At 46.5% G+C, this 25,078-nt stretch overlaps 1 protein-coding gene across 1 annotated transcript; it reads left to right on the top strand.

Moving 5' to 3' along the window:
• Positions 1–547: 547 nt before the first annotated feature.
• Positions 548–14,966, top strand: LRRC14 (leucine rich repeat containing 14). Its single transcript, XM_058811828.1, has 6 exons — positions 548–563; positions 912–962; positions 3,070–3,378; positions 5,355–5,985; positions 11,322–11,897; positions 14,840–14,966. The coding sequence occupies exons 1-5, from the start codon at positions 548–550 to the stop codon at positions 11,884–11,886; spliced, it is 1,572 nt and encodes a 523-aa protein (XP_058667811.1). The 3' UTR covers positions 11,887–11,897; positions 14,840–14,966.
• Positions 14,967–25,078: the final 10,112 nt, after the last annotated feature.

The raw sequence follows: 25,078 nt of genomic DNA, 5'->3' as shown, positions 1-25,078 counted from the left end.
AGGAATCAGCACCCAAGGCGGGTTTTGCCCGCTGATTGGTTGTCACAACGAGCAGACACGGAAGTGAACCTTCTGTACGGGATGGGGGCCAGCGGCAGTTGCGGGCGGGCGGTGAGTGGGGGGCGCCATGAGGATATCGGGAATCGGGATTGGGACCGGGACTGGAGTCTATGATCGGGATTAGGACCGGGATTGGGGTCGGGAATTGGGGTCGAGGATCCAGGGAAGCTGCGCCGAGAACCCCAAAGCCGCCTCAGAGCGAACCTCCCCCTCTCGCCAAGCGTCAGCCAATAGGAAGGCAGGGATTCGTGATTGACAGCGAAATGAGCCAATGGGAAGGCGGATGTAGAAGAGCCCGCCCGTGTCGCCTTGATCTTATGAGAATTTTAAAAAGCATTGACGGACAACTACAAGAGCCTATTAAAGAAAAGGACTCAGCCCCTAAGGCGGGGCTTGGACGCTGATTGGTTGTCACAACGAGGAAACACGGAAGTAAACATTCCGTACGAGTTGGGAGGCTGCGGGCGGGCGGTGACTGGCTGCCGCCATGTGGATCGGGAATCGTGATTAGAACCGGGATTGGGGTGGGGATTCGGGACTAGAACCGAGATTTGGGGTCGGGATCGGGAAATGGGTTCGGGGATCGAGGGAGGCTCCGGAGGGATCCCAGAGCCGCCTCCGAGCGAACCTCCCGCTCCCGCCAACCGCCACCCAATGGGAAGGCAGAGATTAGTGATTGACAGCGACAGGAGCCAATGGGAAGGAGGATGTAGAAGCGCCCGCCTCTCGCTTTGAACCAATGAGAATTTAATAAAACTTTGACAGACAGCTGCAAGAGCAAATTGAAAGAAAGGCGTCATCCACTAAGGCGTGTTTTGCTCGCTGATTGGTTGTCACAACGAGCAAACAAGGAAGTAAAGCTTCCGTACGCGCTGGGGGCAGCCGGGGGCTGCGGGCGGGCGGTGAGTGGGGGGGGCGCCATGTTGGGGGAAGCTCCGGTCCCCCCGCTTTTGTGGGAGCCTGAGGGGACTTTGGGATCATTTGGGGATCCCTGTGGGAATTTCCACATTCCCGGGAGGGGAATTTGGGATCCTGTGGGAACTTTCAGATCATCGGGAGGGATTTGAGATTCTTGTGGATTTTGGGGTGTCCGGGTGGGGTGGGGGAAGTCGGGGGTCTCCGAGACGCCCTGAGGGTCCCCTCACAACCGCCGCCATCTTGTCCTGGCTTTTCTTTGGGATCTCCTCCCATCTGGGGTTTCTCTGGAATTCTTTGCTTCTCCATCACCCAAAGGAGCCCCAAATCCCCACAGCCCCCCAAAATCCAAGTTTTTCTTTGGGATATCCTCACATTTGGGGTTTCTCTGGAATTCTTTGATCCCCAAATCCCCACAGCCCACCCCGAGACTCGCTGAGCGTCCCCTCACAACCGCTGCCATCTTGTCCCGGCTTTTCTTTGGGATCTCCTCGCATTCGGGTTTCTCTGGAATTCTTTGCTTCTCCATCACCCAAAAGATTCCCAAATCCCCACAGCCCCATAAAATCCAAATTTTTGTTTGGGTTACTTTGCATTTGGGGTTTCCTTGGAATTCTTTGATCCCCAAATCCCCACAGCTCCCCCTGAGACGCCCTGAGGGTCCCCTCACAACTGCCGCCATCTTGTCCCAGCTTTTCTTTGGGATCTCTTCGCATTTGGGGTTTTCCTGGAATTCTTTGCTTCTCCATCACCCAAAGGGTCCCCAAATCCCCACAGCCCCCCAAATTCCAATTTTTTGTTCGGGATAGCCTCACATTTAGAGTTTCCCTGCAATTCTTTGATCCCCAAATCTCCAAAGCCCACCCTGAGACGCGCTGAGGGTCCCCTCACAACTGCCGCCATCTTGTCTCGGCTTTTCTTTGGGATCTCCTCGCATTTGGGGGTTTCTCTGGAATTCTTTGATCCCCAAATCCCCACAAGCCCCCCAAATCCTGGCTTTTCTTTAGGAGATCCTCACATTTGTGGTATCTCTGGAATTCTTTGATCCCCAAATCCCCACATTCCTCCCTGAGACGCGCTGGGTGTCCCCTCACAACCTCCACCATCTTGTCCCAGCTTTTCTTTGGGATCTCCTCCCATCTGGGGTTTCTCTGGAATTCTTTGCTTCTCCATCACCCAAAGGGTCCCCAAATCCCCACAGCCCCCCAAAATCCAAGTTTTTCTTTGGGATATGCTCAGATATGGGGTTTCTCTGAAATTCTTTGTTCCCCAAATCCCCACAGCGCCCTTCGACACGTCCTCAGGGTCCCCTCACAACCACCGCCATCTTGATCCCAGCTTTTCTTTGGGATCTCCTCGCATTTGGGGTTTCTCCATCGCCCACAGGGTTCCCAAATCCCCACAGCCCCCCAAAATCCAAGTTTTCCTTTGGGATATCCTCACATTTGGGGTTTCTCTGGAATTCTTTGATCCCCAAATCCCCACAGCCCACCCCGAGACGCGCTGAGCGTCCCCTCACAACCGCTGCCATCTTGTCCCATCTTTTCTTTGGGAACTCCTCACATTTGGAGTTTCTCTAGAAGTTTTTGCTTCTCCATCACCCAAAGGGTCTCCAAATCCCCACAGCCCCCCAAAACCCAGATTTTCTTCAGGATTTCTCTGGAATTCTTTGATCCCAAGATCCCCACAGCCTCCCCCGAGATGTGCTGAGTTCCCCTCACAACTGCCGCCATCTTGTCCTGGCTTTTCTTTGGGATCTCCTCACATTTGGGGTTTCTCTGGAATTCTTTGGTCCTCAAGTCCCCACAATCCCCCCAAATCCTGGCTTTTCCTTAGGTTATCCTCACATTTGGGGTTTCTCTGCTATTCTTTGATCCCCAAATCCCCACAGCCCCCCGTGAGATGTGCTCAGGATCCTCTCACAACCGCCGCCACCTTGTCCTGGCTTTTCTTTGAGATCTCCTCGCATCTGGGGTTTCTCCATCGCCCAAAGGGTCTCCAAACCCCCACAAGTTCCCCAAATCCTGGCTTTTCTTCGTGATATCCCGACATTTATGTTTTCTCTGCAATTCTTTGTTCCCCAAACCCCCACAGCCCCCCCAATGGATTCCCTCCTCTTCCTCTGCGCCCGCCGCGTCGTCGCCCACCGCCCTCTTCCCGTCCTTCCCGCCGATCTCCACCCCGTGCTGTTCCAAGCGGCGTTCCTGGACGGGCGGCCCCTGGTGCTGCGGGACCTGGTGGCCGCGTGGCCGTTCCCGGTGCTCAACTTCCAGCGGCTGGTGGGGCGCCGGGAGCTGCTGCGGGACCATCCCTGCAAGCTCTGCGTCCAGGCCGTCATCCTGGCCGTGGTGGCGCAGCTGCGGCGGCAGCTGGAGGAGCCCGGCCACGACGCCAGGTGGGTTCTGGGCGGCGTCGGGATGGGGGCACCGCCTCCGTTCCTGAGCTTCCTCCATTGGTTTGGGTGGTTCCTGCTTGGTTGTGATGGTTTCCTTCTTGTGTTCGATGGTTTATTGCCATGTTTGATGTTCTCTTCCCATTTTTGGTGGTACCTTGTTGGTTTTGATGGTTTCCTTCTTGTTTTTCATGGTTCCTTCCTGTTTTTCATGGTTCCTTCCTGTTTTTGATGGATTCCTCCCATTTTTAATGGCTTCTTTTTGTTTTTCATGGTTCCTTCCCATTTTTGCTGGTTCCATCCCGGTTTTGATGGTTCCTTTCTGTTTTTGAGGGTTCCTTCTTGATTTTGATGGTTTCTTCCCATTTTTGATGGTTCCTTCCCGTTTTTGGTTTCCTCCCATTTTTGATGGTTTCTTGCCACTGTAGATGGTTCCTTCCTTGACGGTTCCATCCCGTTTTTGATGGTTCCTCCAGTTTTTGATGGTTCCTTCCCATCCTTGATGGTTTCTTTCATTTTTTGGTGGTTTCTTCCCATTTTTTATGGTTTCCTCCCATTTTTGAGGGTTTCCTCTTGTTCTTGATGGTTCCCGTTTTTGATGGTTTCCTACCATTTTTGATGGTTCCATCCCTGGTGATTAATTCCTGGTTTTGATGGTTTTTCCCGTGGTGGCGCAGCTGCGGCGGCAGCTGGAGGAGCCCGGCCACGACGCCAGGTGGGTTCTGGGCAGCGTCGGGATGGGGGCACCGCCTCCATTCCTGAGCTTCCTCCATTGGTTTGGGTGGTTCCTGCTTGGTTGTGATGGTTTCCTTCTTGTGTTCGATGGTTTATTGCCATGTTTGATGTTCCCTTCCCATTTTTGGTGGTACCTTGTTGGTTTTGATGGTTTCCTTCTTGTTTTTCATGGTTCCTTCCCATTTTTGCTGGTTCCATCCCAATTTTGATGGTTCCTTTCTGGTTTTGAGGGTTCCTTCCTGTTTTTGATGGTTTCCTCCCATTTTTCGTGGTTCCTTTGCATTTTTGATGGTTCCTTCCCGTTTTTGGTTTCCTCCCATTTTTGATGGTTTCTTGCCACTTTAGATGGTTCCTTCCTTGACGGTTCCTTCCCATTTTTGAGGGCTTCCTCCTGTTTCTAATGGTTTTCTCCCATTTTTTATGGTTTCCTCCAGGTTTTCATGGTTTCTTTTTGTTTTTGATGGTTCCTTCCCATTTTTGGTTTCCTCCCATTTTTTGATGGTTTTCTTGCCACTTCAGATGGTTCTTTCCCTGACGGTTCCATGCCAGTTTTGATGTTTCCTTCCTGTTTTTGATCATTTGCTCCCATTTTTGATGGTTTCTTGCCACTTCAGATGGTTCCTTCCTTGACGGTTCCATCCCATTTTTGATGGTTCCATTTTTGATGATTCCCTCCTGTTTTTGATGGTTCCTTCTTGATTTAGATGGTTCCTACCCATTTTTCATGATTCCTTTCCATTTTCGATGGTTTTAATGGTTTCTTTAATTTTTTGATGGTTTCTTTGCATTTTTTATGATTTCTTCCCATTTTTAATGGTTTCCTCCTGTTTTCGATGATTTCTTGTATTTGATGTTCCGTCCCATTTTTCACGATTCCTTCGTGTTTTTGATGCTTTCCTCCCATTTGTCACGGTTTCCACACATTTCTGACGGCTTCGTCTCATTTTTTATTATTTCCTCCCATTTTTGACGGTTTCCTCTCATTTCTGATGGTTCCTTCCTGTTTTTGATGGTTTCTTCCCGTTTATGTCTTCTTCCCAGTTTTTATGTTTTTTTTCCGTTTTTGATGGTTTCTTCTTGTATTTGAATGTTTCTTCCCATTTTTGCTGGTTTCCTCCTAGTTTTGATGGTTCCTTCCCATTTTTCATGGTTCCTTCCTTTTTATGATTGTTTCTTCCCATTTTTAATGATTCCTTTCCTCCTGTTTTCGATGTTTCCATCCCATTTTCGATGATTCCTTCCCACGTTCCCAGCCTGCGTGTTCTGGACATCACCGGCCTCCCGGATTCGGCGTCCGGCCGCGCTCCGGACGGGATGAGCGTCTGGTCGGGCACGGTGGCTTTGGCCAAGGCTTGCGCGGAGGTGTCCAAGCACCGGCGGGAATTCCAGCGGCGCGGATCCAAGCGGCACAAAGGCCGCTCCGGCGCCGCCACGGCCGCGGCCGCTCCGCAGCCCCCGGGCGTCGACGTCCACGCCGACCTGTTCGTCAACGGGACGTCCTACGGGATCCTGCGCGACGCGCTCCAGACCGGATCCGCCGGCCCGCTGCGCCTCAAGTGCCGCGAGCTCCAAGCCGAGGAGCTCTCGGCGTCGGCCATCGTGGCTTTGCTGGAATCCCTGGATCCGTCCTTCCTGCGCAGGGTGGATCTGAGATTCAACAACCTGGGACTGGCCGGGCTCTCGGTGATCCTGCCCCACCTCTCGCGCTTCCCGGAGCTGCGCAGCCTCAAGCTCCAGTACAGCAACGTGGACGTGCGGCGCCCCACGCCCGAATCGGCCGTCGGCATCCGGTGCCTGGCCGGGCAGCTGGGAATGCTGCCCAGCCTGCGCGAGCTCAACCTGGGATCCTCCCGGCTCTCCGGGAACCTGCGCCAGATCCTCTGGTGAGCTCCTCACGCGGCCGGGCCCGGCCGGGCCCTTCCCGCTCTTCCCCCCAAGGCTTGGGGGGCTTGGGGGTCTTTTCCAGGATTTCATTGTCCCGATGTTCCCGTGATTCCGCTATCCCGATAGTTCGTGACTCAGTGATTCCATTGTCCCAGAGTTCCAAGATCCCGGAATTCCCTGGTTCCAGGATTCCCAAAGGTTGGTCTTGATGGTCTTGGAGGTCTTCTCCAATCTTAATCATGCCTTGATTCCATGATTTCATTATCCCAATATTCCCATGATTCCGTTATCCCAATAATTTGTGACTCAGTGATTCCATGATCCAGAACTCCATGATCCCAGGATTCTCAAAGGCCGAACTTGACGATCTTGGAAGTCTTTTTCAATCTTAGCAGCCCCATAATTCCAGGATTTTATTATCCCAACCTTCACAAGATCTCACAGTTCTGTTATCCCAATAGTTCACGACTCAGCGATTACATTATCCCATAATTCCACGGTCCCATCATTCCAGGAGTCTCAAAGGTCAGGCTCAATGCTCTTGGATGTTTTTCCCACCCTCAGTGATCCCGTGGATCCAGGATTTCATTATCCCATTGTTCCCGTGATTCCGCTATCCCGATAGTTCGTGACTCAGTGATTCCATTGTCCCAGAGTTCCAAGATCCCGGAATTCCCTGGTTCCAGGATTCCCAAAGGTTGGTCTCGGTGGTCTTGGAGGTCTTCTCCAGTCTTAATGATCCCTTGATTCCATGATTTCATTATCCCAATATTCCCATGATTCCGTTATCCCAATAATTCGTGACTCAGTGATTCCATGATCCAGAATTCCATGATCCCAGGATTCTCAAAGGCTGAACTTGACGATCTTGAAAGTCTTTTCCAATCTTCGCCCCATGATTCCAGGATTTTATTATCCCAACATTCACAAGATCCCATGGTTCTGTTAACCCTAATTGTTTATGACTCAGCGATTCTATTATCCCATAATTCCACGATCCCAGAATTCCAGGATTCCCAAAGGTTGGGCTCGATGGTCTTGGAGGTCTTCTCCAATCTTAATGATCCCATGACTCCAGGATTTCATTATCCCAATGCTGCCATGATTCCGTTATCCTGTTGCCCCAATAGTTTACGACTCAAAGATTCCATCACCCCATAATTTCATGATCCCATCATTCCTTAGTCCACGATTCCCAAGGTTTGGGCTCGGTGGTCTTGGAGATCTTTTCCAACCGTAATGATCCCAGGTTCCCATGATCCCGTTATCCCAACAGTCCATGACTCCATGACTCCATAACTATGTGACCCCATAATTCCGCGATTCCAGGATTCCCAAAGGTTGGATTTGATGATCCTGAAGCCTTTTCCAACTTCAATGGCTCCATGACCCCGTAACTCCACGATCCCGTAATTTCACGACTCCCTGATCCCAGAATCCCAATATCCCATGATTCCCTAATCCCATTAACTCCACGATCCCGTAATTTCACGGCTCCCTGATCCCCAGACCTCACAGTGCCACAATTCTACAATTCCCTGGCTCCATGAACCCATTATTCCATGAGTCTCAAACCTTGACTTTGATGGTCTTGGAGACCTTTCCCAACTTCAGCCATTCCATGCGTTCCATGATCATAATCTCATGGACCCATAATTCCACAACTCCATGGTCCCACGATCCTCAGATGTCAAACCTGATGGTGCTGGAGACCTTTCCCAACCTGAGTCATTCCATAATTCCATGATCTGATTGCCCAGTTCCATGTTCCTATGATCCCATAATTCCATGATTCTCAAACCTTGAACTTGATGGTCTTGGAGACCTTTCCCAACCGGAGCAATCCCGTGATTCCATGACCCCATCACTCCACAATCCCAGGATTTTCAGAGGTCAAACTCGATGTTCTTGGAGACCTTCCCCAACCTCAGCCATCTCACAATCCCAACATCCCATCATTCCAAAATCCCAGGATTTTCAGAGGTTGAACTCAATGTTCTTGGAGCTCTTTCCCAACCTCAGTCATTCCACAATTCCATGGCTCTGTGATCCCATAACTCCATGATTCTCAAACCTGGAGCTTGATGGTCTTGGAGACCTTTCCTGCCCTGAGTAATTCCATGACTCCATGACCCCATAACTCCAAAATCCCAGGATTTTCGGAGGTTGAACTTGATGTTCTTGGAGACCTTTCCCAACCTCTGCCATTCCATAACTCCATGACCCCATCATTCTGAAATCCCAGGATTTTCAGAGGTCAAACTCGATGTTCTTGGAGCTCTTTCCCAACCTCAGCCATCCCACAATCCCATGATCCCATGGATGCAATCCCAGCTCTCATTCCCCACATTTCCCCACCAATCCCACCCAATCCTGGCCTCTCCCTTTTCCCTCCCCGCAGCGACCTCCAGGCCCCGTTGGAAAGCTTGGAATTGGCCTTCTGCTCCCTCGTTCCCGCCGACCTCGCCTTCCTCTCCCAAAGAGTCTCTCCATGGCTCCAGAGCTCTGGGATCCATCCCAGCGTTCCATGGTCCCACATTCCACCAGTCCATGGATTATCATCCAATATCCCACATCCCAGAACTCCATGATCCCACATTCCATGATTTCATGATTTTCAGTCCTTGAACTTGATGGTCCTGGAGGTCTTCCCCAACCTCAGCCATTCCATAACTCCATGATCCCACGATCCTCAGATGTCAAACCTGATGGTGTTGGAGACTTTCCCAACCTGAGTCATTCCATAATTCCATTATTTGATTCCACAATTCCATGACCCCACAATCCCATAATTCCATGATTCTCAAACCTGGAGCTTGATGGTCTTGGAGCTCTTTCACAACCTCAGTCATTCCATAACTCCATGATCCCATAATCCAAAAATCCCACGATTTTCAGAGGTTAAACTTGATGTTCTTGGAGCTCTTTCCCAACCACAGTCATTCCACAATTCCATGGCTCTGTGATCCCATAATTCCATGATTCCAAACCTTGACCTTGATGGTCTTGGAGACCTTTCCCAACCTCCATCATTCCATAACTCCCTGATCCCATAACTCCAAAATCCCAGGATTTTCAGAGATCAGACTTGATGTTCTTGGAGCTCTGTACCAACCACAGCCATTCCATAATTCCATGGCTCCATGAGCCCATAACTCCATGAGTTTGAAACCTTGACCTTGATGTTCTTGGAGACCTTTCCTGCCCTGAGTTCCATAACTCCATGACCCCATAACTCCACAATCCCAGGATTTTCAGAGGTCAAACTCGATGTTCTTGGAGACCTTCCCCATCCTCAGCCATCTCACAATCCCAACATCCCATCATTCCAAAATCCCAGGATTTTCAGAGGTTGAACTCAATGTTCTTGGAGCTCTTTCCCAACCTCAGTCATTCCACAATTCCATGGCTCTGTGATCCCATAACTCCATGATTCTCAAACCTGGAGCTTGATGTTCTTGGAGACCTTTCCTGCCCTGAGTTCCATAACTCCATGACCCCATAACTCCAAAATCCCAGGATTTTCAGAGGTCAAACTCGATGTTCTTGGAGCTCTTTCCCAAACTCACCCATCTCACCATCCCACAATCCCATCATTCCAAAATCCCAGGATTTTCAGAGGTTGAACTCAATGTTCTTGGAGCTCTTTCCCAACCTCAGCCATTCCACAATTCCATGACCCCATGATCTGATAATTCCATGATTCTCAAACCTTGATCTTGACGGTCTTGGAGACCTTTCCTGACCTGAGAAATTCCATAACTCCATGACCCCATAACTCCAAAATCCCAGGATATTCAGAGCTCAAACTTGATGTTCTTGGAGCTCTTTCCCAACCTCTGCCATTCCATAACTCCATGATCCCATCATTCCAAAGTCCCAGGATTTTCAGAGGTCAAACTCGATGTTCTTGGAGCTCTTTCTCAACTTCAGACATTCCACAATTCCATGACCCCGTGATCCCCAGAGTTCCATGATTGTCAAACCTTGAACTTGATGGTCTTGGAGCTCTTTCCCAACCTCAGCAACGCCAAAATTCCATTATTTAATTCCAAAATTCCATGACTCCATTTTCCCATAATTCCATGACTTTCAATCATTGACCTTGATGTTCTTGGAGCTCTTTCCCAACCTCCATCATTCCATAACTCCACGATCCCATAATTCCAAAATCCCAGGATTTTCAGAGCTCAAACTTGATGTTCTTGGAGCTCTTTCCCCACATGTTCCCACCCAATCCTGACCTCTCCCTTTTCCCTCCCCGCAGCGACCTCCAGGCCCCGTTGGAAAGCTTGGAATTGGCCTTCTGCTCCCTCGTTCCCACCGACCTCGCCTTCCTCTCCCAAAGAGTCTCTCCATGGCTCCAGAGCTCTGGGATCCATCCCAGCGTTCCATGGTGCCACATTCCACCACTCCATGGATTATCATCCAATATCCCACATCCCAGAACTCCATGATCCCACAATGATTTTCAAAGCTTGAACTTGATGGCCCTGGAGGTTTTCCCCAACCTCAGCCATTCCATAACTCCATGATCCCATAACTCCAAAATCCCAGGATTTTCAGAGGTCAAACTCGATGTTCTCGGAGATTTTTCCCAGCTTCAGTCATTCCAAAATTCCATGACCCCAAGGTCCCATCATTCCATGATTCTTAAACCTTGACCTTGATGGTCCTGGAAACTTTTCCTAATCTCAGCCATTCCATAACTCCATGACCCCGTAACTCCAAAATCCCAGGATTTCAGAGGTCTAATTTGATGTTCTGGGAGCTCTTTCCCAACCTCACCCATTCCATAATTCCACAATTTGATTCCACAATTCCATGGCTCCATGATCCCATAAATTCCATGATTCTTAAACCTTGACCTTGATGGTCTTGGAGACCTTTCCTGCCCTGAGTAATTCCACGATTCCATGACCCCGTAACTCCAAAATCCCAGGATTTTCAGAGGTTGAACTTGATGTTCTTGGAGCTCTTTCCCAACCTCAGCCATTCCACAATTCCATGGCTCTGTGACCCCATAACTCCATGATTCTCAATCCTTGACTTTGATGTTCTTGGAGACCATTCATGACCTGAGTAATCCCATAACTCCATGACCCCATAACTCCAAAATCCCAGGATTTCAGAGGTCGAACTCGATGTTCTTGGAGCTCTTTCCCAACCTCAGCCATTCCATGATTCCACCACTTGACTCCACAATTCCATGACCCTCCAACCTTGACCTTGATGGTCTTGGAGCTCTTTCCCACCATGCCGTGGATGCAATCCCAGCTCTCGTTCCCCCGTGAATCCCACCCAGTCCTGACCTCTCCCTTTTCCCTCCCCGCAGCGACCTCCAGGCCCCGTTGGAAAGCTTGGAATTGGCCTTCTGCTCCCTCGTTCCCGCCGACCTCGCCTTCCTCTCCCAAAGCTTCCACGCGCCGGCCCTCAAGCGCCTGGACCTGAGCGGCCACGACTTCTCCCAGGGCCTCCTGGAGCCGCTGCGGCTGCTCCTGGAGGAGACCTCGGCCTCGCTGCTGCACCTGGATCTCATGGAATGCCGCATGGCCGACTCCCACCTGGACGCGCTGCTGCCGACGCTGCGCCGCTGCTCCCGCCTGCGCTTCCTGGGACTCTACGGCAACTCCCTGTCCACGGCCGCGCTCAAGGATCTGCTCCAGAAAACCCTGGAGCTGCCCGACCTGCGCCTGGTGGTCTATCCCTTCCCCGTGGATCGCTACACGCCGGAGCCGCCGCCGGCGTCGGGGTGGGATCCGGGGCGTGCGGTGGATGAGGAACTTGTGGCGCTGGTGGACGCTGAGTTTGGCCGAGCGCTGGAGGGGTCCGGGAGGAGCGACCTCGTGTGGAGCTCGAACCCTTACGGGCACGGGGAGCTGGACTTCTTCTCGTTGTGACTGGGGAAAAGGTCCTTCACCCCGAAATCCAAACCCCTCACCCAAAAATTCATCCCAAAATCCAAATTCTTCATCCAAAAATTCAGCCCAAAATCCAAATTCTTCATCCCAAATTCATCCCAAAATCCAAATTCTTCATCCCAAAATTCATCCCAAAATCCAAATTCTTCATCCCAAATTCATCCCAAAATCCAAACCCTTCATCCAAAATTCATCCCAAAATCCAAACCCTTCAATCCCAAAATCCAAACCCTTCATCCAAAATTCATCCCAAAATCCAAACCCTTCAATCCCAAAATCCAAATCCTTCATCCAAAATTCATCCCAAAATCCAAATCCTTCATCCAAAAATTCACCCCATAATCCAAATTCTTCATCCAAAATTCATCCCAAAATCCAAACCCTTCAATCCCAAAATCCAAATCCTTCATCCAAAATTCATCCCAACATCCAAACCCTTCATCCAAAAATTCACCCCATAATCCAAATCCTTCATCCAAAATTCACCCCAAAATCCAAACCCTTCATCCCGAAATTCACCCCAAAATCCAAACCCTTCAATCCCAAAATCCAAATTCTTCATCCCAAATTCATCCCAAAATCCAAACCCTTCATCCAAAATTCACCCCAAAATCCAAATTCTTCATCCCAAAATTCATCCCAAAATCCAAACCCTTCATCCCGAAATTCACCCCAAAATCCAAATTCTTCATCCCAAAATTCATCCCAAAATCCAAACCCTTCCCCCAAAAATTCACCCCAAAATCCAAACCCTTCAATCCCAAAATCCAAACCCTTCACCCAAAATTCATCCCAGAATCCAAACCCTTCACCCCAAAATTCCACCCCATCCCATTTTTTCCCTTTATTTTGGTGCTTTCCCACCTGGTTTTTATATTTTTTTCCCCACCCTGATGTTTTGTGTTTTTTATTTTATATTTTTCCCCACCCTGATGTTTTGTGTTTTATTTTATATTTTTTTCCCCACCCTGATGTTTTGTGCTTTATTTTATATTTTTTCCCCCACCCTGTTTTTTTGTGTTTTATTTTATATTTCTCCCCCACCCTGATGTTTTGTGTTTTATTTTATATTTTTTTTCCCCACCCTGATGTTTTGTGTTTTATTTTATATTTTTTCCCCCACCCTGATGTTTTGTGTTTTATTTCATATTTTTTTACCCCACCCTGATGTTTTGTATTTTATTTTATATTTTTCCCCACCCTGATGTTTTGTATTTTATTTTATATTTTTTCCCCACCCTGTTTTGTGTTTTATTTTATTTTATATTTTTTTCCCCACCTTGATATTTTGTGTTTTATTTTATATTTTTCCCCCACCCTGTTTTGTGTTTTTATATTTTTTTCCCCACCCTGATGTTTTGTGTTTTATTTTATATTTTTTCCCCCACCCTGATGTTTTATTTTATATTTTTTCCCCACCCTGATGATTTTTGTTTTATTTTTTATTTTTCCCCACCCTCATATTTTGTGCTTTATTTTATATTTTCCCCCACCCTGATGTTTTGTGTTTTATTTTATATTTTTTTTTCCCCAACTGATATTTTGTGTTTTATTTTATATTTTTTTCCCCCAACTGATGTTTTGTGTTTTATTTTATATTTCTCCCCCACCCTGATGTTTTGTGCTTTATTTTATATTTTTTCCCCCACCCTGTTTTTTTGTGTTTTATTTTATATTTCTCCCCCACCCTGATGTTTTGTGTTTTATTTTATATTTTTTTTCCCCACCCTGATGTTTTGTGTTTTATTTTATATTTTTTCCCCCACCCTGATGTTTTGTGTTTTATTTCATATTTTTTTACCCCACCCTGATGTTTTGTATTTTATTTTATATTTTTCCCCACCCTGATGTTTTGTATTTTATTTTATATTTTTCCCCCACCCTGTTTTGTGTTTTATTTTATTTTATATTTTTTCCCCACCTTGATATTTTGTGTTTTATTTTATATTTTTCCCCCACCCTGTTTTGTGTTTTATTTTATATTTTTTTCCCCACCCTGATGTTTTGTGTTTTATTTTATATTTTTTCCCCCACCCTGATGTTTTATTTTATATTTTTTCCCCACCCTGATGATTTTTGTTTTATTTTTTATTTTTCCCCACCCTCATATTTTGTGCTTTATTTTATATTTTCCCCCACCCTGATGTTTTGTGTTTTATTTTATATTTTTTCCCCCAATTGATGTTTTGTGTTTTATTTTATTTTTATTTTTTCCCCCACCCTGATCTTTTGTGTTTTATTTTATATTTTTCCCCCAACTGATTTTTTGTGTTTTTTATTTTATTTTTTCCCCACCCTGATGTTTTGTGTTTTATTTTATATTTTTTTTCCCCACCCTGATGTTTTATGTTTTATTTTATTTTTTTTACCCCACCCTGATGTTTTGTGTTTTATTTTATATTTTCCCCCAACTGATGTTTTGTGTTTTATTTTATTTTTATTTTTTTCCCCACCTTGATATTTTGTGTTTTATTTTATATTTTTCCCCCACCCTGTTTTGTGTTTTATTTTATATTTTTTCCCCCACCCTGATGTTTTATTTTATATTTTTTCCCCACCCTGATGATTTTTGTTTTATTTTTTATTTTTCCCCACCCTCATATTTTGTGCTTTATTTTATTTTTTCCCCCACCCTGATGTTTTGTGTTTTATTTTATTTTTATTTTTTCCCCCACCCTGATGTTTTGTGTTTTATTTTATATTTTTTCCCCCACCCTGATGTTTTGTGCTTTATTTTATATTTTTTCCCCCACCCTGATGTTTTGTGTTTTATTTTATATTTTTCCCCCAACTGATTTTTTGTGTTTTTTATTTTATTTTTTCCCCACCCTGATGTTTTGTGTTTTATTTTATATTTTTTTTCCCCACCCTGATGTTTTGTGTTTTTTATTTTATATTTTTCCCCACCCTGATGTTTTGTGTTTTATTTTAGGGTTTCCCATCCAGTTTTGGGGTTTTCCTGCCCCAATCCCAAAGTTTTTCCTGAAGTTTTGTTGCTGTGTCCGGAGGGGAAAGTTCTGGAATGTCCGGAATTGCTGTGGGACGCTATTTAATTATGGAATAAATGTTAATTAATGATTTATCAGGAATTGGTTGTTCGTTAATGAGAGGCTACCACCCAAATCACCCAAACCCTTCACCCCAAATTCCAAACCCTTCACCCCAAAATCCAAATCCCAAAATCCAAACCCTTCACCCCAAAATCCAAATCCCAGAATCCAAATCCGAAAATCCAAATCCTTCACCCCAAAATCCAAATCCCAAAATCCAAACCCTTCACCCCAAAATCCAAATCCCAAAATCCAAACCCTTCACCCCAAAATCCTTCACCCCAAATTCCAAACCCTTCACCCCAAAATCCAAATCCCAAAATCCAAACCCTTCACCCCAAATTCCAAATCCCAGAATCCAAATCCGAAAATCCAAATCCTTCACCCCAAAATCCAAATCCCAGAATCCAAACCCTTCACCCCAAATTCCAAATCCCAAAATCCAAATCCCAGAATCCAAACCCTTCACCCCAAAATCCAAATCCTTCACCCCAAATTCCAAACCCTTCATCCCAAAATCCAAATCCGAAAATCCAAATCCTTCACCTCAAAATCCAAATCCCAAATTCCAAACCCTTCACCCCAAAATCCAAATCCCAGAATCCAAACCCTTCACCCCAAAATCCTTCACTCCAAAATCCAAACCCTTCACCCCAAAATCCAAACCCTTCACCCCAAATCCACAAATCCTTTATCCAAAGTTCCCGAATCCTTCATCCCAAATTCCCAAATCCCCAAACCCTTCATCCCAAATTTACAAACTCTTCATCCAAAGTTCCCAAATCCTCGCTCCAAAATTCCCGAAACCTTGATCCCAAATCCCCGTTCCAAACCCTTCACCCAAATTCCCAATTCCTCATCTCAAATCTCCCATCCCAAATCTGCAAGTCCTTCACCCCAAATCCCAAACCCTTCACCCCAAACCCTTCATCCCAAATCCCCAAACCCTTCACCCCAAAATCCAAAATCCTTCATCCCAAATCCCCAAATTCTTCCTCCCAAACCCCAAACCCTTCATCCCAAATCCCCAAATCCTCGGTCCAAAATTCCCAAATCCCTGATCCCAAATCCCCCATTCCAAACCCTTCATCCCAAATCCCCAAATCCTTGGTCCCAAATCCCCAAACCCCAAACCCCAAATCCCCAAATCCTTGACTTTAAATCCCAAACCCTTCATCCCAAATCCCCCAGTCCTTGATCCAAAGTTCCCAAATACTTCACCCAAAACCCTTCACCCCGAAACCTTCATTCCAAATCCCCAAACCCTTCACCCCAAATCCTTCATCCCAAATCCTTCACCCCAAACCCTTCACCCCGAAACCTTCATTCCAAATCCCCAAATCCTTCACCCCAAAATCCCAAATCCTTCATCCCAAATCCCCAAATCCTTGGTCCAAAATTCCCAAATCCTTGATCCCAAATCCCCCATTCCAAACCCTTCACCTTAAATCCCCAAATCCCCAAATCCTTCACCCCAAATCCCCCAAGTCCTTGATCCAAAGTTCCCAAACCCTTCATCCCAAATCCCCAAATCCTTCACCCCAAATCCTTCATCCCAAACCCTTCATCCCAAATCCCCAAACCCTTCATCCCAAATCTCCAAATCCCCAAATCCTTCACCCCAAATCCCCCAAGTCCTTGATCCAAAGCTCCTAAATCCTTCACTCCAAATCCCCAAATCCTTCACCCCAAACCCTTCATCCCAAATCCCCAAATCCCCAAACCCTTCACCCCAAATCCTTCACCCCAAATCCCCAAATCCTTCACCCCAAATCCCCAATCCTTGGTCCAAAATTCCTGAATCCTTCATCCCAAATCCCCAAAACCCCAAACCCTTCACCCCAAACCCTTCACCCCAAATCCTCCACCCCAAATCCCCAAACCCTTCATCCCAAAACCCCAAATCCTTCATCCCAAAATCCAAAATCCTTCAAATCCCCAAATCCTTCCTCCCAAACCCCAAATCTTTTATCCCAAACCCTTCATCCCAAACCCTTCATCCCAAATTCCCAAATCCTTGGTCCAAAATTCCCGAATCCCTGATCCCAAATCCCCCATTCCAAACCCTTCATCCCAAATCTCCAAATCCCCAAACCCTTCACCCCAAATCCTTCATCCCAAATCCCCAAATCCTTCACCCCAAAATCCAAAATCCTTCAATCCAAATCCCCAAATTCTTCCTCCCAAACCCCAAACCTCCAAAACCCCAAACCCCAAACCCCAAACCCCAAATCCTTGACTTAAAATCCCAAACCCTTCATCCCAAATCCCCCAAGTCCTTGATCCAAAGTTCCTAAATCCTTCACTCCAAATCCCCAAACCCTTTACCCCAAACCCTTCATCCCAAATCCTTCACCCCAAATCCTTCATCCCAAACCCTTCACCCCAAATCCCCAAATCCTTCACCCCAAAACCCCAAACCCTTCATCCCAAATGCCCAAATTCTTCCTCCCAAACCCCAAACCTGTCATCCCAAATCCCCAAATCCTTCATCCCAAATCCCCAAATCCTTGGTCCAAAATTCCCGAATCCTTGATCCCCAAAACCCCAAACCCTTCACCCAAATCCCCAAAACCCCAAACCCTTCACCCCAAACCCTTCACCCCAAATCCCCAAACCCTTCACCCCAAAATCCAAAATCCTTCAACCCAAATCCCCAAATTCTTCCTCCCAAACCCCAAATCCTTCACCCCAAATCCCCAAATCCTTCATCCCAAATCCCCAAACCCCCAAACCCCAAACCCCAAACCTCAAACGCTTCACCCCAAAACCCCAAATCCTTCATCCCAAATCCCCAAATCTTAGTCCAAAATTCCCGAATCCTTGATCCCAAATCCCCCATTCCAAACCCTTCATCCCAAATCCCCAAAACCCCAAACCCTTCACCCCAAACCCTTCATCCCAAATCCTTCATCACAAATCCCCAAATCCCCAAATCCTTCACCCCAAATCCCCAAAACCCCAAACCCTTCACCCCAAACCCTTCATCCCAAATCCCCAAACCCCCAAACCCCAAACCCCAAATCCCCAAATCCCCAAATCCCCAAACCCTTCACCCCAAACCCTTCATCCCCAATCCCCAAATCCTTCACCCCAAAATCCAAAATCCTTCAACCCAAATCCCCAAATTCTTCCTCCCAAACCCCAAATCCTTCACCCCAAATCCCCAAACCCCCAAATCCCCAAAGCCCCAAAGCCCCAAAGCCCCAAACCCCCAAATCCCCAAACCCCAAACCCCAAATCCCCAAATCCTTGACTTAAAACCCCAAACCCTTCATCCCAAATCTCCAAATTCCCAAATCCTTCGTCCAAAATTCCCGAATCTTTGATCCCAAATCCCCCATTCCAAACCCTTCACCCCAAATCCCCAAAACCCCAAATCCTTAATCCCAAACCCTTCACCCCAAATCCCCAAACCCCAAACCCCAATCCCCAAATCCTTGACTTAAAATCCCAAACCCTTCATCCCAAATCCCCAAATCCTTCATCCCAGATCCCCAAATTCTTCCTCTCAAACCCCAAACCTGTCATCCCAAATCCCCAAATCCTTGGTCCAAAATTCCCGAATCCTTGATCCCAAATCCCCCGTTCCAAACCCTTCACCCCAAATCCCCAAAACCCCAAATCCTTCACCCCTGTCCTGGTTTAGGACAAATTAGGGGAAATCTCCAAAAGGGAGCCCCCCAAAAACAAAACAAACCTCCAACCACCCCTCTCCCAACACCGGGTTCGGGAAGGAATTTCTCGGAGGAGCAAAGTGGAAAACAAAACCTATTTATTTACAAGTAACAAAAGAACACTCCCCAACACAAGAAAAGAAAAGAAAACAGAAAAAACAGACTGTGTGTTGAGAGGGCGCGGCGCTTCTCTGCAAGCTTCGGGTGTCCTGGACGTCTTCAGGTCACGTCCGGAGCCGGTCCAGTATCTTCAGGGGAGGGTAAGAAAGAGGGAGCAAGAGAAAAGGAAAAAAACAGCACAAAAAAGCAGAAAGCAAGCAAGCAAAGCGGCTAGCCAAGCCAAGCAGCAAAAGCCAAAAGCAAAAAGGCCTGGTCAAACACTCCCCCCTCTCTTCCTCGCCCCGCCGCAGCAAGACGGCCGGGGGGGGGGAAGAGAGAAAAGGCACAGCTGCCAGACACAACACACGATATTGGATAAAGGCTGTCAACCCACGACAACCCCAAATCCTTCATCCCAAATCCCCAAATCCTTCACCCCAAAATCCAAAATCCTTCAACCCAAATCCCCAAATTCTTCCTCCCAAACCCCAAACCCGTCATCCCAAATCCCCAAACCCCCAAACCCCAAACCCCAAACCCCAAATCCCCAAACCCCAATTCCCCAAATCCTTGACTTAAAACCCCAAACCCTTCATCCCAAATCTCCAAATCCCCAAATCCTTGGTCCAAAATTCCCAAATCCTTCATCCCAAATCCCCCATTCCAAACCCTTCATCCCAAATCCCCAAACCCTTCACCCCAAATCCCCAAATCCCTAATCCCAAAATCCAAAATCCTTCAACCCAAATTCCCAAATTCTTCCTCCCAAACCCCAAATCCTTCATCCCAAACCCCAAATCCCAAATCCTTGACTTAAAATCCCAAACCCTTCATCCCAAATCCCCCAAGTCCTTGATCCAAAGTTCCCAAATCCTTCACCCCAAAATCCCAAACCCTTCATCCCAAATCCCCAAATCCTTGGTCCAAAATTCCCGAATCCCTGATCCCAAATCCCCCATTCCAAACCCTTCACCCAAATCCCCAAAACCCCAAATCCTTCTCCTCAAATCCTTCACCCCAAAATCCAAAATCCTTCAACCAAAACCCCCAAATTCTTCCTCCCAAACCCCAAATCCTTCATCCCAAATCCTTCATCCCAAACCCCCAAATCCTTCATCCCAAACCCCAAATCCCCAAATCCCCAAACCCCCAAACCCTTCATCCCAAATCCCCAAACCCCCAAACCCGAAATCCTTGATCCAAAATCCCAAACCCTGCAACCCAAATCCCCAAACCCCCAAAACCCAAACCCCCAAATCCTTGATCCAAAATCCCAAACCCTGCAACCCAAACCCCCAAATCCTTCATCCCAAATCCCCAAACCCCAAACCCCAAATCCCCAAACCCCAAATCCTTGATCCAAATCCCCAAATCCTTCATCCCAAACCCCCAAACCCTTCACCCCAAACCCCAAATCCTTGATCCAAAACCCCAAACCCCCAAATCCCCAAATCCTTCACCCCAAATCCTTCACCCCAAATCCTTCATCCCAAATCCCCAAACCCCCAAACCCCAAACCCCAAATCCTTGATCCAAAACCCCAAACCCTTCATCCCAAATCCCCAAACCCTTCATCCCAAACCCCAAACCCCCAAACCCCCAAATCCTTCACCCCAAATCCTTCATCCCAAATCCCCAAACCCCCAAACCCCAAATCCTTGATCCAAAATCCCAAACCCTTCATCCCAAATCCCCAAACCCCCAAACCCCCAAATCCTTCACCCCAAATCCTTCACCCCAAATCCTTCATCCCAAATCCCCAAACCCCCAAACCCCAAACCCCAAATCCTTGATCCAAAACCCCAAACCCTTCATCTCAAATCCCCAAACCCTTCATCCCAAATCCCCAAACCCCCAAATCCCCAAATCCCCAAATCCCCAAACCCTTCACCCCAAACCCCAAATACTTAATCCAAAACCCCAAACCCCAAACCCCCAAACCCTTCATCCCAAATCCCCAAACCCCAAACCCCAAATCCTTGATCCCAAACCCCAAACCCCAAATCCGCCATTTCACGAAGGAAGGAATTTTTGGGGGGGATTTTTTAGAAATTTCAGGGATGAGAAAAAAGAGAAACCGGGGCGGGGACCCTTCCTGCAATCAATTCTTGCAATCCAAAAGAACATTTGGGGTTTTTTTCAGAACTTTTTTTAGGGTTTTTGGGGTTTTTGGGGCTTTCTGGGTGGTTTTTTGCAGGGTATCTTTGGTGCTTTTGGGGTTTTTTTTTTGGAGTTTCCCCACTATTTTTTGGGGTCACTTTTGGGGTCTTTGAGGGGTTTTTTGGGGTTTCCTGATGGTTTCCATGCAGTTTTTGGCTGGGGTTTTTTGGGTTTTTTTTTTCTGGGTTTTTTGGGGTTTTTTGGTGATTTTTTGAGGGTTTTTGAGGGGTTTTTTGGGGTTTCCTGATGGTTTCCATGCAGTTTTTGGCTGGGTTTTTTTGGGTGATTTTTCTTGTTTTTTTGGGGGTTTTTCTGATGTTTTTTTGGGGTTTCCCTGTGGTTGTTTGGGGTTTGTTTGGGGTTTTTATGGAGTTTGATTTGGGGTTTGCTGGGGTTGTTTTTTGGGGTTTTTTTTTTTGGTGCTTTTTGGGATTTTTTCAGTGTCTTTTTGGGGTTATTTTAGGAGGATTTTTTTGATTTTTCCAGTGAGGTTTTGGGGATTTTTTGAGGATTTTTTTTTGGGTTATTTGATGGTTTTTGGGGCAGATTTTGGGGTTTTTCCAAAGCATTTTTGGGATTTTTCTGGGGGTTGTTTTTGGGTCCTTTTCTGCTTTTTTGGGACCATTTTTGGGGTTTTTGGAAGTGTTTTTGAGGTTTTTTTGTGCTCACTTTTGGGGTTTTTCTGTTGTGTTTTTGGGCACCTCTATGGGGTTTCCCTGGGGTTTTTTGGGGTTTTTTGGTGATTTTTTGAGGGTTTTTGAGGTTTTTTTTGTTTTCCTGATGGTTTCCATGCAGTTTTTGCCTGGGGTTTGTTGGGGGATTTTTCTTGGTTTTTTTTTGGGTTTTTCTGATGTTTTTTTGGGGTTTCCCTGTGGTTGTTTGGGGTTTGTTTGGGGTTTTTATGGAGTTTGATTTGGGGTTTGCTGGGGTTGTTTTTTGGGGTTTTTTGGGTTTTTTTTGGTGCTTTTTGGGATTTTCTCAGTGTCTTTTTGGGGTTATTTTAGGAGGATTTTTTTTGGAGTTTTCCAGTGGGGTTTTGGGGATTTTTTGGAGTTTTTGGGGGTTTTTTTTTGGGTTTTTTGATGGTTTTTGGGGCAGATTTTGGGGTTTTTCCAAAGCATTTTTGGGACTTTTCTGGGGGTTGTTTTGGGGTCTTTTTCTGCTTTTTTGGGACCATTTTTGGGGTTTTTGGGGGATTTTTCTGGTTTTTTTTTGGGATGTTTTGGGGTCTTTTTCTGCTTTTTTGGGACCATTTTTGGGGTTTTTGGAAGTGTTTTTGAGGTTTTTTTCCAGGGTTTTTGTGCTCACTTTTGGGGTTTTTCTGTTGTGTTTTTGGGCACCTCTATGGGGTTTCCCTGGGTTTTTTTGGGGTTTTTTGGTGATTTTTTGAGGGTTTTTGAGGTTTTTTTTGTTTTCCTGATGGTTTCCATGCAGTTTTTGCCTGGGGTTTTTTGGGCGGTTTTTTCTTGGTTTTTTGGGGTTTTTTTTGGGGTTTTTTTGGGGTTTTCCTGTGGTTGTTTGGGGTTTGGTTGAGGTTTTTATGGAGTTTGATTTGGGGTTTGCTGGGGTTGTTTTTTGGGGTTTTTTGGGGTTTTTTTGGGTTTTTTGATGGTTTTTGGGGCAGATTTTGGGGTTTTTCCAAAGCATTTTTGGGATTTTTCTGGGGGTTGTTTTGGGGTCTTTTTCTGCTTTTTTTGGGACCATTTTTGGGGTTTTTGGAAGTGTTTTTGAGTTTTTTTTTTTTTTGCAGGGTTTTTGTGCTCACTTTTGGGGTTTTTCTGTTGTGTTTTTGGGCACCTCTATGGGGTTTCCCTGCGGTTTTTTTGGTTTTTTGGGGGGGGGGGGTTGAGGTTTTTTTTTTGTTTTCCTTATTATTTTCATGCAGTTTTTGGCTGGGGCTGTCTGGGGTTTTTTGGGTGATTTTTCTCGTTTTTTTGGGATTTTTCTCGGTTTGTTTTTGGGGATTTTCCTGTGGTTATTTGGGTTTTGTTTGAGGTTTTTATGGAGTTTGATTTGGGCTTTTCCACTGGGTTTTCCTGTGGCTTTTTTAAGGGTTTCGTTGGTGCTTTTTAGGATTTTTTCAGCGTCTTTTTGGAGTTATTTTAGGAGGTTTTTTTTGAGTTTTCCAGTGGGGGTTTGGGAGTTTTTTATTTTTGGGGTTTTTTAGATGATTTTGGTGGCATTTTTGGGGGTTTTTCAGTGTCTATTTGGGTGTTTCTCCAGTGTTTTTTGGGGTTGTTTTGGTGGCTTTTTTGGGTTGAATCCAGGTTCAATCCGGGTTTAATCGAGGTTTAATCCGGGTTTAATCGAGTTTTAATCCGGAATTATTTTGGGATCTGATCTGGATCCTCCCTGGTTTGCTGTGGGATCCTCGCTGGGATTTTTTCGGGATCTGCCCAGAATCCAGACGGGATCCGTTGCCCAGAACCCCCTCCCGACCCCCCCCAACCCTTATCAATCCCTTATCAATTCCTTATCAATCCCTTATCAATTCCTTATCAATCCCCGTCACTTGTGCTTATCTACGTAATAAAAACCCTCGCGGATTCCCGGCTCCGGCCGCTGTCCGACCGCGGCACCGCCCCCGCCCTCATCGCGACCCCGACAGGGCCGGGCCGGGCCCCTCCCTGTCGCGACAGGCGACAGCGACAGCGAAGGCCGCGCCACCCGGAAGTGGCCGCATGGGGGACCGCAATGTGCGAGCACCTCAAGTGGTGCGGCGGTGAAAAGGTTCCGGGGGGAAACGGAAATTGAAGGAGAAGGGCCGGGGGGGATTCTTCGGTTATAGGGGATTCTATAGATCTCTAAATCCTATAGAATCCTTCTAGAGACCCCTCAGAGTTTCTCTATAGGGGCTCAAAGCCATAAAAAGCCTCAGCGACCCCATAAAAATCCCCCTATAGGTCCCTATAGCGCTGCGCCCTCTCCTCGATGCGCCACCCCCCCCCCCCCCCCCCGGCGGCTTCCCGCCATTTTCCCCTCAGGGCCCTCAGAGCCCCGGAGGCGACGAGAAAAGCTCCGGGCTGAGGGAAAAAGTTGAAAAATGAGGCGGAAAAATCTCCGGGCTGAGGGAAAATGTTGGAAAATGAGGCGGAAAAAGCAGCGGGATGAGGGAAAAAGTTGAAAAATGACGCGGAAAATGCAGCGGGATGAGGTAGAAAAACAGCGTGCATGGGGTGGAGAAATAGCGGGATGAGGGGAAAACATGAGGGGGGGAAATTGGAACATGAGGGGAAAAAGTGGAAAATGAGGGGGGAAAACACCGAGATGAGGGGAAAACCGCTGGGATAAGGGGAAAAATATAAAAATTAGTTGAAAAAAAAAAAAAAAGAGGGATAAGTAATGAAATGAGGTAAAAACGCAGCAAAATCAGGCGGGAAGACACTGGGCTGAGGGGAAAGCCACTGAGGGGATAAGGAGGAAAATATCAAAATTAGGTGAAAAACAAAATGAAAAGGGGGGACACCACCAGGATGAGGGGAAAACCACTAGGATAAGGGGGAAAATATAAAAATGAGTTGAAAAACAAAACAAAAAAGAGGGGGGATAAGTAATGAAATGAGGTAAAAACGCAGCAAAATCAGGCGGGAAGACACTGGGCTGAGGGGAAAGCCACTGGGGTAAGGGGGGAAATATCAAAATGAGGTGAAAAACAAAAAAAAATTAAGAGGGGAAATAGGACCAGGATGAGGGGAAAACCTCTGGGATAAGGGGAAAAAATATAAAAATTAGGTGAAAAACTAAAAAAAAATGAGGGGGATAAGTAATGAAATGAGGTAAAAACGCAGCAAAATCAGGCGGGAAGAAAATGGGCTGAGGCAAAAAATCTGAAAATGAGGTGGAAAAACAACAGGGAAAATTATTGTGATAAGGGGAAAAATATTAAAATTGTGTAAAAATCTGAGGGGATAAGGGCCTAAAACACCAAAATGAGGGGGAAAATATCAAAATGAGGTGGGAAAAATGAAATAAGGGAAAAAATAATAAAATTAAGGGGGAATCATGAGGATGAGGGGGAAATATTGGGATAAAGTAAAAAAATCCCAAATTTAGGTGGAAAAAATTAAAATAAGGGAGAAAAATAATGGAGTGAGGGGGAAATGATGGGATGAGGAGGAAAAATATAAAAATGAGGTGGAAAAGCAGTAAAATGAGGCAAAAAATGGAGAAATGAGATGGAAAATC

Source organism: Ammospiza caudacuta, chromosome 1 (genome assembly GCF_027887145.1).
Source record: "Ammospiza caudacuta isolate bAmmCau1 chromosome 1, bAmmCau1.pri, whole genome shotgun sequence".
NCBI classification, from domain to species: domain Eukaryota; kingdom Metazoa; phylum Chordata; class Aves; order Passeriformes; family Passerellidae; genus Ammospiza; species Ammospiza caudacuta.
Note: the sequence above shows the minus strand (reverse complement) of the source record. Positions and strands in the feature narration are given on the sequence as shown.

Bases quoted from the DNA above. Each gene is read 5' to 3' on its own strand.
- LRRC14 (XM_058811828.1), top strand. The intron at 963-3,069 runs GTGAGTGGGGGG...AAACCCCCACAG, and splicing joins CCGGGGGCTGCGGGCGGGCG to CCCCCCCAATGGATTCCCTC. The intron at 3,379-5,354 runs TGGGCGGCGTCG...CCCACGTTCCCA, and splicing joins CCACGACGCCAGGTGGGTTC to GCCTGCGTGTTCTGGACATC.